At 35.3% G+C, this 17,452-nt stretch overlaps 1 protein-coding gene across 9 annotated transcripts in view; it reads right to left on the reverse strand.

Annotated features, from left to right (window-relative positions):
- Positions 1–17,452, reverse strand: part of LOC149780321 (F-actin-uncapping protein LRRC16A-like) — a 241,386-nt gene that overhangs the window by 111,541 nt on the left and 112,393 nt on the right. For all 9 annotated transcript variants that reach the window (XM_089937166.1, XM_089937165.1, XM_089937168.1 and 6 more), the window contains exons 18-24: positions 14,205–14,342; positions 11,288–11,378; positions 9,519–9,617; positions 7,821–7,949; positions 3,295–3,411; positions 2,752–2,814; positions 127–236 (exon numbers count right to left, since the gene is read on the reverse strand). In XM_089937166.1, coding sequence (XP_089793292.1) covers positions 127–236; positions 2,752–2,814; positions 3,295–3,411; positions 7,821–7,949; positions 9,519–9,617; positions 11,288–11,378; positions 14,205–14,342 — 747 coding nt within the window. The remainder of the gene's footprint in view (positions 1–126; positions 237–2,751; positions 2,815–3,294; positions 3,412–7,820; positions 7,950–9,518; positions 9,618–11,287; positions 11,379–14,204; positions 14,343–17,452) is intronic.

Below are 17,452 nucleotides of genomic sequence, written 5' to 3' on the forward strand. Positions count from 1 at the left end.
TAAAATTAGATTGTCATGTACCACTGGAGATTTACAAATTATTTTCTTCGAGCTTCTTATGGCAAGGTGGATATACTCAAGTTTCCATGATCCTATAAAGGCTTGATCATTGCAATGTTACTGTACCTTAATTTGTTATAAATATCTGTGTCCACCCCATCGAGGATATTGCTTGTGAAATCTTTGGGAATAGCACTCTTTGCTGCACAACCTTCTTTCAGCTCAGCAAGGAATGGCTGGAAAATATAAGCAGGTAAACAGAAGATTATTATCGTGTATGCCATATTGATTACCATCACAAATATTGATTCCAATATGGGCAGCAAAAAAAACCAGGTAACTGTACAGTATTATACTGAACTTTCATCTCAATGTAGCAGGAAACAAGAGGTACAAGTGGGCCTGATACTGCTCACCTAGTATATATTTTTTTCTAAAATGCATCTATCATAATAACAAGTGAGGTAATTTGGGTTTAAAGATACATACGTAACTTCCAGCTATTTGGTTTAAACTGGTGGTATCTGACAAGTTATTTAACTCTATCTCTGACCGAGCAACTTCATACAGACTAGATATTGCTCTGCCATCTTTCATTAGGAATGTGAAAGGTACTCATGCTAGGTCTCTACCTATCCCATTCTGTTCAATATTGTCCAGTAGTTTTGGTTTGGAAAATTGTTCTGTAAAGTTTTTTCAATGTATTAAAACAGCTGTAACTGATGGGAGATACAACTGTTAGGCTTTCCACCCACCCTGAACTGGCTTCAGGCACAGCATATCCAGAAAAAACATTCTTATCACGTTTCATCAAAAATCTGCTAAGAAAAAGTTGAAACAGGTTTTCATCCTAATTGGTACAGAAGGCACACCACTATTAGGATTTCCAACACAGACAAGTCTGGTATGGCAAGTTCTATAAACTTTATCAAAGCTTGCTCACATATTCAGAAGAAGAAATCAAATATATGTTTACTACCAGGTTGATAGGTACGCCACATTTCTGCAAGGAGAACCCTCCCAAATACAATTCCAGTAGGAGATATCCAATGAGAAATTCCCACAAAGTCTAATCAAAACTGGAAAGCACACCACTGCTAGGGAAGTTAAAACTGATTCAGCCATTGAACAGAAGCTGACAATAGGTTTTCCACCTGGTTGCTTGGGAAGCCATACTGTTGTTAGGAAAGTCACTTCAGAAAACTCTGTCCTGAAGTATATTCTAAGGGTTATTCCTATCAAGTCTGATCAAAAGTGGTTCATCCATATGTTTTCTATCAACTTTTGGTTCAGTTTTATTCAGAAATTTTGAAGAAGCTGTTTAAATATTTTTCTATTTCTAGTAACAATGGCCATATGTGATAGCAGATCTGCACCACATGCCTAATCTGAATGGTCTTCAAGTTCGCAGAGGTGCATCTAGGATGTAGTCAACTGAGCATTGGTCCCCCCCCAAAGATGGAAAAAGGGGGGACCAATCTAGTCACAGTTGGGGTCTCAAATTTTTTTTATTAGATATGAGAGCAGAACAAGTGTAAGTGTTATAATGTATCCCTTTTTTAAACTGGTGTTAAAATATAACATGAAAATCCATATTCTCTTTCCTTGACTTGTGTTAAGATTTTTTAAATATTTTTTTATATTTTATACTTTTCCAACAGTCTATTACTCATATGTCCATTATTATGTTTTGAAAAAAAGTAATGAATGTTTCAACTTTCCTGTCACAATAATGTACAAATGAAATGAAAAACTTCCAACAATACATCAAAAACATATTTGTTCTCTGAAACTATAACAAGGAATTTTGATTCAGCATACAGCTATGATACACCAGAATTACCATCATTAGCATCTATGCTGATAATTCAAACTCATCAACTGAACAAAATGGCATATATAAAAATCTGCTGCTGCATTATATGATGGTAGTCCGACAGCGTAAAACGTAAACTCTGATACATACAATGGTTGATGGGGAGGGACATACTGTCATAGCAATCAGTGCTGTAAAGTTCTGTTCTGATAGTATCAATAGGAAAACTGGGGACCAAATTATCAAGAACACTGCACATAGTTGGCAGCCCATGTTAACTCTGTTGCACTCCTACTAGTCTAATTGATAACTGTACTATATTTGCTGTGATGCATTTTCCCTATCAAGTAAATCCAGGAAAACCTCGTAGTTGTGTTTTTCAAACTCTTCTCTTAGATTAAGCAGGATTATTTCCAACTGCACATTTTAGATGCAACCCTGTGCCAGTATACTCCATGTCAAGTTTGGTCCAATTTCATTCAACAGCATTGGAGAGGATAAAAGCTTCTTAGATTTTTAGCAATGTGGGCATATTTTATAGCGGATCTTCAACTTAAAAGGTCTTTCTACCAGATACTTTCAGTAAAGTTTGATAAAATTCTGTTTCAAAGATTCTGAGAAGCCTCTTAAGGCTTTTACTATTTTTAGCAACAGTGGCCATATTTGATATCTGATGGTAGATCATCAACATTTACACAAATTCAAAAGCCTTTCATGCCATGGATGCTCTATTCCTTTACAATATGTAAATTTGAAATTTGTTCTGAAGAATAAAATAAAAGGCTTGAAAAAAGAAAATAAAACAAAGGGGATCAACAAATTCTCCCAAAATCCAAAATGAAACATAAAAACAATCTTATCAACTTAACTATAGTAAATTATAGAATAAAACATTTGGAATATTCATCTTTTCCACTCCTTCTTAATTTACTGACCTCGTCAGATGTAACAGTGCAGCACATCCTACAAGAGCTTGCAACCATCTCACTCACAGTTTTCTGAAAAGAAGTACAAACTATTAAATCATCTTAAATTGTATTTTGCTTGAATTATAGTGACGAAAATGTCGTTTACAGACAATAAATCCTGGATGATTTTTGGTCACTGGTTTATAAATGCATCTCAACAAAATTCTTGTGTTGTTTGTGAATCAGACATGGGAAAGGGAAAAGCATAGCAAAAATGTTATAATGGCCTTACAACTGTGAAGTTCTTCATTTTTCTGGTTACCATTTTTTGCGGCCTTACCCCCAAAATAAAATTTTCATTTTAATTTCTGGACCAGACTTAAGGCAAGTATAACAACTGTGTTTAACATTTTATGATATGTCTTAAAATGTTTGGGTTTCAGCAAGCCAAATTTTTTAAAATTGTTTTCAGAAACAAAAAGATTAATTAAAATTGGGATCCAATGAGCAGCAAACTCAATCTTGTGACAGTGTTCTAATATTAGTAACTTTAGGAGATCTTTCACTTACGTTCATGTGTTCTTCAAGCACTTCCCTCAATTCCTTGGCTATGTGCTTTAACTTGAGTTCAACTGGGTTCCCTGAATTTTGAGAGGCGTTGGCAATGTCATGGAGTTTGGGTAACAACTAAAATAAATGTGTGAGAAATTAAAATAACAAAACAAGTATACTCGTTTATTTGGAGAAAATTTTATCAACTGTTTCAACAACAACAAAAAATTCTCTTCTCAAGTGCAGCAAGTTCTAACAACATACATGAATATCAATCACTCCAAATGGTTACAGATGATGCCATCTGATGTAAAGGTTTACATATATGACATAAAGCTATTTAAATTAGGTCCAAATGTCAACATTATTTCACTCCAGGAATCATGGAAAATAATACCATAGTGATTTATCAGAAATGGCAATGATAAATATTCTGTTGAGAATATTACAAAACAAATTTTGGAGTAAAAGACATTCCTCTGATGGTACTTAAGACTCAATTATAATACATCCAGAGTTCCTCTACTTGCAAATCCAGCCATCACAAGTAAAGAAAAAAAAGCAACCAACCACATCTTTTGGAATGTTTTTGCAGTGAAAGTGCTCACCAAGATAAAGTAAAATGAGAATTATATCCTCTTTGATAAATTCCCATCAATCTTCCATGGATGTAACTGCAGGGATGGCTTTGGAGAGAATGCCCATATTGTGATCAGGATTATGATCAGGTATGTAGTATTAATAAAACACATTTTACTCCAGGAAGGTTTTACCCAATCTTTATATAACTGTTGCAAGAAAAGGTAAGGGGTAGTAAGAGTTACATTCCCTTACCTCACTGGTCCTCACTCTGATCGCTAATGAATGAAAACCATTCAGTCTGTGTGAGATACAGGCTTGGCTTAGCCTAAATCAATGAAGGGACATGGTCCTGAAGAAAATGTTTTTTTTTTTGCTCTGAAAATCCAGCAGAAGTAGAATAATGTGCAAAGCGACAAAGTGATGAGTGACTTCAGACAATAGTTAAGCTGCAGACTGAGGTCTCACAAGATAATAAAAAAAGCCCTTGGAATGAAAGGAATTCTTAGAAGCTGAAGAATGTCATATCAGACCCCATTCGCATGCCCTGAATTAGGTCAATGGGGGGAACAATTTTATGTAAATACTTTGCTGGTGATTACTGCCCAAGCCACATGAGCCAGTATGTGTTGAAATTCATGTGGTCATCGCTTAAAATTTCAATTAGGCTGAGCAAATAAACCAATGGATCCAGGATAAAAAATCCTGAACATAAAAATCATCCTTTGCGTCTATGGATGATAACAGATTCGATTCTCTTCCATCTGACTCCAGGGTCCTGAAGATGATCTTGTGACGAGTCCAAAAGAGGAAAAAATATTTCTGAAATGAAAGATCAATTTCATTTCCAATGCAAAAGACTGATTTCCAACAATTATGAGTCTGTTCTTGCCAGTGAAACAAGTGGCCATCAAGAGAGAAACCAAACCATTGCGCCAGCTGCAGATAGTTCAGGTTGACTGATAAAGCTGGACTCTTATTATTTCTGCCAGTTAAAACTATAGCCATTATGCAGCAGGTCTTATATAAAACTCAGTCGATGATGAACTGAAATTGGCTAGAAGGTTGGAGTGGTCTTTGTTTGTGCCTATGTTCTCCCTTCTATGATGGCTAAGCCACCATATTTGCATAAGGAAATCATGGAATTACCGCTCTTAATTGTTATCAGAGCCACCAAATTTGCATTTCCTTTTTGTCCCATTCTGTGTTCTTTTCACATCAAATTACAAGTAAATAGATTTTCAAATCCTTTCATGAAATGCATTTGCATTTCATTTCATTACTGCACATTCATCATTTCTGCATCTGCATTCTCCTTTTCCTTCGTAATGCATTATCATTTTATGTATGTTCTTTCTAAATTTCATTTGTATTCCTTCTGCATTTCGCTTGCATTTATTCTGCATTCCATTTCTGTCTCATAGGTAATATTACCTGTTTCAGTCTTTGTAACTTTTCCTCCTCGAAAAGCCATGAAAAAAGTTTGCTATTTGTGGTACTAAGGCATTCCAAGGACAGATGTTACTCTGACTATGATAAAGGGACCCTCCACTTCCCTCAGTCTTTCAAAGTGGTGGGCCTTCTTGCCTGAGCAATTTGCCCACCACTTGTTAGCAGAAATGTTTCTTTCTGTGGGCTTGTTTGACATGAGCCATGCATTGAAGGTTATGTATATTTTATTTACATTGTGTGCTTGACCTTTGTGTGTGATTGTGGGTAGAGTTTTGACCTACCTGACTAATGTCACGTTTTTTAAAATGTACCAAAATTTAACCTTCTCCAAATGTTCATTGTTATCATTGCTTGAATGGATACAAAAATGGATACAAAAATGGAAGAAAAATAGTAAGTAGTGTGCTAGTGAAGCAATTACCTGTGTGATATATCATTTAAATCATACATTTTTTATCTCAGTAAATTTATTTATTCATTAGTTTTGTAAAATACATGAATAAAAATTCTGAATTTAAAAGTTCTATATTTTATTCACTGTTAATTATTTGTGATTCCTTAGATAAATTCAACAAGTTCTGGGGCAAATTCAAGAACTCCTTGAGAAGAATTCAAAGATTTTTTAAGGTTAAATCTGGATAAATTTCAATGTATTTTGAAGGCAACCACTTAAATTCAAGGACTTTTCAAAGTTGTACTAACATGCCCTTAATCTATTGACTCCAGAATCATCTATCCACAAAGTCAGGAAATGGTTTGAAGTTTTTGTTAGTATTTTTTGGGTAGCAACTGTTTTCCTGCTGGAGCCCCTCTGACCCTGACCTCTGACATTTCATCTCCAAAATGAACAGGTGTCTTCCTTGTTTTAGATGAAAGCAATCTACAAAGCTTAATTAAGGCATGCAGTACAGAACTTAATTAAAATTAAATTTTCTTTCTTTCAGTCCATGTTACTTGGACCCATGACTTTGTGACACCAAAATGAACAGGTGTTCTCCTAGTCTCAAATGCAAGCCATCCACAAAGTTCTGTCAAAGTGGGTGATAAATATTTCATTATCTCATGCAGAAACAATTGTTATTCTTGGAGTCTTCAAGACTATGACCTAGACATTTGACATTTTGACCTTGACTCGAAATCTGGGTATAATCCTCATTTCATATTCCACCCATTTATGAAACTTGGTCACTGTATCTGGAATACAAGTCAAGTTACTTTATGGAAACAATTTTCCTGTTCCTGTGACCATAATGTTGAGACTTTTAGAATCCAAAATTGCCCCAACAAATATAGAAATGAAAAAAACATGGTTCTTTTTGGCTGATAGATTTATTTAGTAGGGTGACTGGACCAAGAAGTTTAACTTTTGAAGTCATGCATACAACATAAATGCAAAACAAAATTCTCACTCACAATGTAATTGGCAGTACAAAAAAAAACCACTGGTCAAAACAGTGGTGGTTTAGAAACTGAATCTACAGTCTGATAATCTCTTTATTAACAGTGACTTTAGCATGGAAGTTTTTCCCTTAACTGTTCTTACACTGTTTATTCCTAAGTAGCACCACATTTTTTAATCATGTGTAAACTTTAATAAATGATCCAACACTATGTAACATTACCACTCCAATTTATCTTTATTTCTTTGGGTTAGTAGTTTCCAAATTTGTTTTGGTCATGACCTCAGTGTCAGACCCATCGTATGTATTTTCATGTTTACCAGTAGCAGATGACCTTTCAAACATTTCTATATTTTGTTGTTGTTGTTGTTGTGGGGTTTAACACCATTTTTCAGCACACGATAAGCTATACATGGTGGCCAGTATTAATGGTGGAGGAAGAACCTGGGAAAACCCCGGAAAGAACCACCGTTTCACGAGAAGCTACTGGCAAGCTTTCTCACATACCCACATTGGCTGAATCCGAGACTCAAAACGGCGCAGACAGAGGTGAGATGGCAGTGATCCATAACGGAGAACACTTTAGACCACTAGGCCACTCGGGGCCCCCTCTATATTTTGTACAATCAGCATACACAAAATAGCAAGCCATTCCACACATCTACGCATTATGGCCACCCAAACTTGGTAATAAATGAGCAATATGACAGGACAAAGATGTACTCAACAACCAATAGACATTGCTGTTACATTCACAGTGAAGTATCTTTGGTCTACAAACTACCTGGTGACAGTCTAGTGACCTTGAGGCAGGCAGTTGGCTATAATGATCACAAATATGCAAACATATATAGAGTGAATTTAGTGAAGAAAAACAAATTATATTTGTACTACAAAAATGATACATACTGAGCTGCTGCGAACTTGATATACATGTTGATTTTTTTAAAGTTCTCGACATATTGTATGTAGTATCTTTTGAAATGTATGTACACAGAAGCTTTCTTGTGTGAAATGTGACATTTTGTACTGCACAAATGTCACAAAACCTGACTCAGCATCTTATACTAGACAATGTATTAAGTGTGTAAATATCCACATGCATAAACTTACCACTTTCAAATTATCTGCATCTTTTATCAGGCTTTTTGCTTTGTCGACATCATCCTGGATTGCTTCTGTTGATTCTACACTAAGAGCATTGATTGTGTCCTGTGTCTGTACAACCCGTCTATCAACCATCTGTTTAAAAAATTCATAATTTCTTATAGTTCACATATATTGTAAATTGGAAAAATAAATAAGACCTTTCAGAAGAATCAACTTTCCACATTTTTCCAGATAATATCTACCTTTCACCACACCACAACTCTTTCACACCCTCCCACTCTCCTGCTCAATGCAAATCATGCCCCAAGTCAACAGAATGACCTAAGGCCTCTATCTCCGATAATGTATAGAAAACTGCAGACCTATCAATGGCAGTGAACATTTTTCCATAATTAAGACCAGTTTTCAGTAAGGTATAACAAAATAACATCAACTGCTGTAGTTGACTTGAAAAACATGCATTTAACATACGTGATTTGATGCAGGAAAGGCCACATTATGTACAACCAAGAAGTTAAATACATTTAGACCTGCCATTCTAAACCCCATGTACATCAACAGTTCCTTGTTACATCTCCCAACTTTACATAATCTCTGTTTAAATTTCACATAGTGGTGGTGGCTATTAGGACTCTATAGCCTTAAACAGAACAAAGCAAAAACCAGCAAGTTTTATAAAATTCAACAAATAATGTATTTCCATTGAATAAAAAGCGAAAATGTAAAAAGGACCTAATGTATTGTGAATTGAATCTCAAATAATCATAGAATTACTAACACAAGTCCTAATGAATAAAGTTTTAAATAAACATCAGTGGTATTCCAAATAATTTTCAATGCTGAAGGTGTTGATGTGCATGTAGTTGCCAGTAGTCGCTAATGTACTAATGTACCAATGATATGAATTGTAATGATGTGCCAACAGTCCTTTTTTTAAAATCACTAATATAATCCAAGATGTCCTTGTCTGAATTCACTGTAATTCCAAATCAATGTCCAATAATATTATAGAGTAAATTGTATTTCCAGAGAAGAATAATTTGAATTGAAGTAATTTCAGCCCAAACCAAACACTGAACACAACAGGTCAGTCTGGTTCCCTGAGCAAGTCAAATGAATCTAATATGAAAACCCAGATTCAGACCAAACCAAGACAAACTATTGACCACAACGCTCATATTTTAAAATTATTTTACTATTACTCCAAAAGTCATAATTTAAGTTATTTCAATAAGACTTTGACAAATCATAAGGGTTGGCAGGTCTGAAACTGTGCAACACTAAATACAATGGGCGTATACTGAGGAAGAGGATCCACAAAATTCACCAGCCACAGAATGGTCAGTAAAAAGAATTGTTCTTTTTTGTAGAATGTTTTCTTCAAACTTTGGAATGCAGTTGGTTTCCTGCTCCACAAACTGGAAAACAATGTTTCCTGCTACACAGCTAGATAAAATCTAACCCTACCCCAAGCCCAAGAGTGGATCATTGTGACCTAGCGTTCACATGTAGTGAGTGGTGCATTTAATTATGAATCTATGCACCAAGTTTCATGACATTTCAAACAAGAAATACAGAAAAAGCAAAACTGAAAACTGACACATATGCCAAGTAACAGCATCATCACTGTCAGGAAAGTGACCAAGTCTTACCTATGCAATATTTTTGCATACTACATTAACAATGTGCTGAAGCATGTACCTGTTGTGTGGAGCTGATAAGGAAACCTTGCTGAAGTCTGTAGGCCTGGTCAGAAGAATATTTCCTGGGACTATGGTTCCTCTGCAGCAATGACTCAATCTGAAAGGAAAACAGGCTGTTAGTATCTTACAACAACTTATATAAGCAATAACTTTTTAAAGTGTTATGATGTACATTCTAGAAATGTCACATGACTTGTAAAGTGGCTGGTGCTGATGGCCTCAGCATTAAGCCTTAGGGCAGGACTTCAGCTTTACGTTTATAGCAGTGTGTTCAACTTTTAACTGAGATATCTTGAATCTGAAACCAAGTCAGGATGTCCAAATGTTAGCAAAAGTAATTTTTCTTTCTTCAAATTGGAATGCAATGTGTTTCCTGTTCCACTGGTGTGTAATATTTATCCTATACCGAATCCCCAAAAGTAAGTCATTGTGACCTACCTTTCTCTAGTAAAGATTGTACCTCAAGACACAATTTAAAGCAAACATAAAATGAGATTTAGTGTGGTTGTTTTTGGTAGATACAGTTGATTAAAACAAAGTTAAATGCAAACATAAATTCAGATTAAGTGTTGTTAAATTGTTTTTGGTAGATATAGTTAAGACAAAATTAAAATCAAACATAAATTAAGATTTAATACGGTTAAATTGTTTTTAGCAGATACAACTGATTTTCAAAAGTCGGGACAAAATTATTCCACAAACACAAGTGTTTTTCCCTTCCAAAATGTTTATATTTTCTGTACTTAAGTTAATATCTATTAATAATTAAGAGTGACAATCTTCATTACTTTTTTCTTTTAAAAGGGTCTAAAATCCACTAGAGTTGCGGTAGAACTCGAGATTCTGTAACCTAAAATGACCCTGGTTTGATCGCCAATCAGAACTTTAATGAAGTCCAATATCATTATCTTCTTTCTCACTACCAAGATCCTGAGCTATGTATTTATAACAATAAGTTTAGCAGTACACTGAAAACTGTCTATGAAAGACACTAAAGGACCATGAAATGTCATAACGGATGTGTCCTTTATAAGAAAGTTTAATATGTGAAGGAAACAAAGAAAAACTGTTCTTTTGACCTCATAGGGAGAGTCTCTGAAATGTGCAAACATTAGCTTGCAGCTCCCACTTTGGTGGGGCCCAAGAGGCTGAGTGGTCTAGAGCACTCACCGTTACGGATCATTGCCATCTCACCTTTGTCTGTGTAGGTTCAAGTCTCGCGTTCGGCCAATGTAAGTATGTGAGAAAGCTTGTCAGTAGCTTCTTGTGGGTCAGTGGTTCTTTGCAGGGTATTCCCGGGTTCTTCCTACACCGTTAATACTGGCCGCCATGTATAGCCTGTCTTGTACTGAAAAATGGCATTACACCCTACAACAAGAACAGCTAAAAAAATGAGCTACTGTATATACTTGTATATAATAAGATGGGTCCATCTGCAAATTGCTTAGATTCAGATCTGCTTTCATACAATGTACCAAAAGATTTAGGTCACTGCAGTTTGTTAAAAGTAATAGGTTGAACAAACAAGAGACCCTGAACTAATGGAATGTATGATGGCAGATCAGGGTCTAAGCTGTTTGCAGTTGGTATGACTTATACATGAGTATATATGGTTTACAGAAAACATATGGACTTGTTAATAGACTTTTAGCAATAAAATCCTGGAAAAACAGGCTCTTATTGTCCTGCAAGAGCAAATGTCATGCATAATGAGGTCACCACTATGGCAAATTTTACTGTAGATCTCTGGTAAAATAAATGCAGTACCTTCTGCAATGCAGCTTCTGTTCTCTCGGGCTGCTTTAATGCAGCACTAGCGTCATGGACTGGCATAGGCATTTTCTTTACTGTGTAGTTCCTGTATCACATAAAAACAAAATGTGTTAGTTACAACTACTAATGAGAATCAAGAGAACACATACATGCAGTAATTTAAATAAAGCCTATATATATCAACAACAACAAAAAAACTTAAATCTCAGTACAGAAATGTAAGCTTTTAAAAATCTCAGCATTTGAAATGGTCTCAGACTGCCCTATCACCATTGCAGCCCAATAACAACTCTTAACAATTCAGTGGTTTAGATGATGAAATGGGTAACTTTGATAGTAAATGGAATATGAAAAGGAAATGGAATGCCAAATACATACAACTAAAATTTAGAAGAAATGTAAATGAAATGATGAGTACATGTTGGAGAAAACAGATCACAAATGCAAAACACAGACTGACAAATACTAAATGGAATACGTAACCAATGTAAATGATTTCACAAAAAGATTTCAAAATCTATTATTTTCATCCTGGTACTCTTTCACACAATAATCCAGGGTCAGATTGTTTATTCACTCCCTACTATTTTCATGTCATGACAGATATAACTGCCACTGCATTGATGTGACAACATCATCACTGGTACTTTTATATCTACATCTGAAGAAAGAATGCAGTGCCAGCATCAAATATTTGACCTCAAGGAAATATAAGCAAATGAAAAAGTTTTACCTGAACCTTCATGCAAAATTTCTATAAATGAGACCATGACCCAAGGTTAAATCTATAACTGTGACACTGAACCAGGGTAAAATGGGTGAGCAAATGTTGCAGAATGAATTATCTTGGATTCATAGTAATTCATCCCAAGTATGCAGAAAATTCATCAAGGGAGTCTAACAAATGTAAGCACATGAATCAATTTTAAAAAACCTGAACAAATTTTTTATGACTGTGACCTCGACCCCAAAGTCAAAGAGGCAAGCACATGTGTCATATGATTAACTGTCTTCATATCATAACGACTCATCTCAAGTGTAAAGGAGGAGTTAAAGAAATGTAAGCAAATGAAAAACTGAAACCACATTGCAAATTTTCTGTCACTGAAAACTCAACCCAAGATCAAAGGGCCAAGTCGATTTGTTGTTGAATGAATGTTCTAACCTTCATTCATGCCATACATGACAAGAATCTATAAAGGGGTTTAATAAATATATGCAAATAAAGAACTTTTACCAAAACCATAACAAAATGTTGACAGTAATGACACTGCAAGACGAAAACTGACAGTGATATCTTGCGACCTACTAAAGTGGACTGAAAAATAAGAAATTAAATTTGTTGACAAGTACTCTAAATCTATAATTTTACATTTATTGAAGCTGCAGCTATAACGAATACCCTTCATTTCTGGAAGAACCAGCTCTACGTAATCTTTGTAATGTCAGACTACTTGGTATCCTGCAACCCAACTCCTTACACATCACAGCAGGAAGGGTGGATGGAAGCAAATCACCCAATCTCTGTGTCCCAGCCTGAAATCACCAGACTTCTGCATGTCAAGTGGTCAGCCATCAACCTTTCATTGGATTTTTGCACTCTGGGAGCGTCCTATTATAGATCACTACACAATGAGGTGCAACCACTAACTGCCCACCTTTGCCTCATGCATGTCTCAGATTCGGAGGCTTGGGCTGTGAATAACTTCGGCAGTCAGATGGTTTCTGAGGTTATGTTTTCCCTCCAACTGTTATGATTCCAAGAGTAATTCAGAATGTAAGAGATTCAACATACAATTAAGAAGAAAACCTTCTACCATCTCTGTGTCTGGAGGGAGTTGTTTTCTCAGGGAGTCGCATCCAATGACCACCACAGTGTGGACATGGTCTTGATAGTATGGGTATGGTTTACTGTCTATAATCCATGCAAGCATGTTCTAATGAGGTGGCGGTCGCTGCATCAACATGCAAAACCAATAAATTCTTGCTAAAAAAACATTAAGTACTTTATTTTAATTTAAACTGTAATGTTTTGCATTAATTATCAAAGTAGTGTTTTTGAAAAAAACAATTTCATAAATGGTTGAAAAAGTCATCCTAGACTCATGTGGGTTGATGCAAAAACTTTTTGAACGTAAATGCTCCTGTGCAAACTAAGAACCTAGCATAATAGAAGCCATCAGCATGGTTTGTTTTCATTGCTGTTGACATGGTAATTTCATAATTTCATGTGCAAACTGAAAACCTAAAAGCAAAAACAGCAGTCAATGCAGGTTACAACAAACTATTTTATTAATTTTCTCTTTGAAAAAAGCTTTCAATAGACTAAATGGGTCATTTAAAGGTACAATGAGCAAAAATGGCATGGAGAAGAGATAAAATATCTCTCCCTTTGTATTTCCTATTCTCATTATGGGATCATAAGGTTTAAGAAAAAGTATGGAATGGTTGGATGCTTAGTTATGTTTTTGAACTTATCTACTGCAATACACACATACCAAACAACAAAATTTACTAGTGCATGATGCTTTAGTGCAATTATGTTGCATGGATTCAATATTAATATTAATGATCATGCAGATAATCTGGAGTCATCAATGTTGGGTTTTTATTTTTTATACAAGATCAATTCCCAAATGTGATTCTTTTTGCACTTTTCATTCCTAAAGATGTTGTTCTTTTCATCACAAAAAATTACATGAAATATGGTAACAGACTTTATCATATGCACACAATGCATGACTTGTAAAATGGCAAAAACAATGTAATTCTATCCAGAAAATGAGAACTCTAATACAAAAGCATGAGAATGTTTTTAAAATCTTGGGGCCAAGACTCTCAAAAATGTTTTGATACCCAAAATCCTGATATTACAGAATAAAACCACGCAATAAAACAAATCGAATCATACTTTTCCAAGGCTGCAGCAATATCCTCAAAACCTTGAGCAGTTGTATTGTTGTTATCCCAGTTGATGACCTTCAACTTGTTATTGATCTGGAGTGCTTTGGCTAGCATCCTTGCTCCTAAGTCTCCCATCTGATTTCCACTGTGTAAAAAAGGTGAAAATGTTGTGCTGAGGTAAACTGACTAGGATCAATGCAGCTTAAAAATAAATATACTTCTATAAAACAAATTCTGTTTAGATGGCAGTGAAGTTGCATATGATGCAAAACTAATCTCAACATAATGTGGCCTGTCTCAGAAGATATATTAATAATGAGGACTTTGTACAGCACCTATTCTTTAGGAGCTCTAAGCACTTTACAAAATTAGACAACACCTAAAAAAACATATATTGATGATTACAAAAAACAAACACCATGAAATTAGAAAATTTAAACATGCTGAAAATATTTAAGGTAAGGAAACATTATTAGGTCTTTAAGTCTATTCTTGAAGTCGAGATAGGTGAGTTTTAAGAGCGCTCTTGAATAAAATCACTGTCTTTGTGTCTATGTTCAGTGGGCAATTCGTTCTACGTTGCTGGGCCCTGGTATGCAAAAGAATGTTGTTCATATGCCTTCATTTTCATAGTGGGAATGAGAATACGAGTGTCAGAAGAGTCAGATAGGTATATTGGACTGGAGCCCATCAGTGAAATGTAGCACAGAGAACAAATTTTGTGTTTGATTCTGGATCGAATGGATAGCCAGTGTAAGGTACATAGCAGGGGGAGGTGTGCTCTGATTGTGGTACTTTAAGGATGATCCGAGCAGCTGTGTTTTGAACTTTTTGAAGTTTCTGGAGTAGATATTGAGATGAACCAGACAGAATTGAGTAACAATAGTCCAGTCTTGAAAGTACTAAGGAACACACAAGTGTTTTAGTAGCATCAACTGAAAGATAATTGTAAATGGAGCTGATGCATCTCAGCTCAAGATATGCAGCCTTGCATATGTTCATAACATGTTGATGCAATGAAAGAGTACTGTCCAGAGTAACACCTAGGTTTCATACTGATTGTATGAATTTAATGTTGGTGTTGCTGATACTATAGTATCATTTATTTTCGTTGGGCTCAATTTTCATGGTTTTGTATATAAAAAAAGGCATTTTCGTGGGTACTTAAATTCGTTGTTTTTCCTGTCAAAGTTTGCATATTAGTAGGTATTTAATTTCATGGTTTAACCTTTACAAATACCCAAAATAAAGAATACAAAAGAATAAAACTATGCCGATGCAAACGGAAGTCACTTTAATGTTTAAAACAATACTACCACCTGTATGAGCACAAATCAAAGACCTGGCAAGTTCAATACTTACACTGTGTTTTCGACCAAGTGAATAATATCAGTTGAAGCCGACGCAGCCAACAACACTAAAACAATACTTCCATCTATATGAGCACAAATAAAACACCTGTCAAAATTAATCACTTTCACCATGTTTTCATTTGAGTGCTCAACATCAAAGGAAGCCATCACAGCCAAATAACACTAGGTCAATTAGTTATTAAAGTACATATGAATGATCTCTTACTTAAACCACTGTCCATCAAGTTGCACCATCATTACTTTCTGACGATCATGGCATTAACACAGTAGCTTAAGAGTGGTAAAATTTAACTTAGACCCCCCACCCCCGTTCCTGAACTTGTCAGAAGCTGCGAACATAGCACAGGTGCTTGCTTACCAGGCAGCTAATGTTTGTGCCTGCCTCTTGTATAGACTGACTTTAACCACTAGACTCTACAGTAAATAAAGAGTACAAAGAAGAATTAAAGTCACACTTCCAGCTTTGAAACAACATTTCTTTATTTTGCTTCAGTTTACATTTAAGTAATGATGAATGTTGTCCCAGGTTGTTTAGTCTAGTGCACAATGCAGTGTGGAGAGCCAAGGAGTGGTCATTTAAAGCAATTAATGAGGGTCCATCATAACATAAACGGGTGGACTGGTGAGTATCATGTGAAGGCGGTGTGTTCAACAACTGAGGAAGTTGTAGCAGTGGAGCAAGACAACTGAGAAAAAGTCTAATTGTTCTTATTTCCAAAACAAGAAGAAACACATTCGAACAGAACAGCCAATGCATGATGAACACAATAATGTCCCAACATTTTTATAGGTCATACAAATTTACTTTTGAAAATAAGTATGGGTGTCCTAAGGCTTAAGGTGTCCCAAGTCTTAAAGTCATTATGGTACCCACACTTGTAAGACTGAGACTTGAACTCACATGGACAGAGGTGATTTATAAAGATGAGTGCCTTAGAATACTTCACCACCAAAAGCCTTCACAGACAATGACTGGTCTTGGATTGTCTTCCAACCATTCACTTCCAGCTGTTTCCATTGTCCAATTTGTTACAACTTGCAAATTATCTTTCAATGTGTCCATGACACCTGCAGACTGAACAAAACCAATTCTGACAGATTGGAAATGTTTCTAGAATCTTTTTTTTAAAGGGTTTAATGTTGTTTTTTTTTTTAAGTTTATCATGGTATAAACTGTCAGTTGCTGAATCACACAGCAAATAATGCCCAAATGTAATCACACAGCAAATAACGCCCAAATGTAATCACACAGCAAATAATGCCCAAATGTAAGCTGTGGGAGTTGGCAACTGACAGTTTATACCATGATAAACTCAGAAAAAAAACCATTAAACTCTTATAACTGCAATTATTTATAATTTTATTTATTTTTTATTGTTATTGTTTTTTTTTAAAAATCCTATCAGTTTAAGAGCCTGTTTAGCGTATGAATTCTTGTTGAGGCGTTTGCTACGTAGCTATTTATAAAACAGGGAATTCTCCATCTACAATGCAATTGCTACATCAGTATCAAACAAAAAATTCTACCAATGGTAGGCGATCTTAGGTTCTTAATCTTTATCTAAATTGGCATATGTTTTCTGAATAGAAGTTCAATATTCAAAGCAGAGGATGTTACATAGCTGTTTCACTTGTGCATAGGCAGTTTCCTTGACTTACTGAGTCAACATCCAACATCATCGGTATACAGTGTGGTTTGAAATGAAACCCTTTCAAAGTTTCAATTTAAATCTGACTTAAACAAATGATGAAAGTATGACTAGAAAGAGAAATTTTTTATATGGAGAGATATCTTTTGATGCGCCAGTTCATTGTAGTACCATCTATTGGAACTAGAAATCAATTAGTCATTTTACCAGATTCTTGTTTGCAGTTCTCAAAG

This window comes from Sinohyriopsis cumingii, chromosome 16 (assembly GCF_028554795.1).
Source record: "Sinohyriopsis cumingii isolate HCF-2022 chromosome 16, ASM2855479v2, whole genome shotgun sequence".
Lineage (NCBI taxonomy): Eukaryota > Metazoa > Mollusca > Bivalvia > Unionida > Unionidae > Sinohyriopsis > Sinohyriopsis cumingii.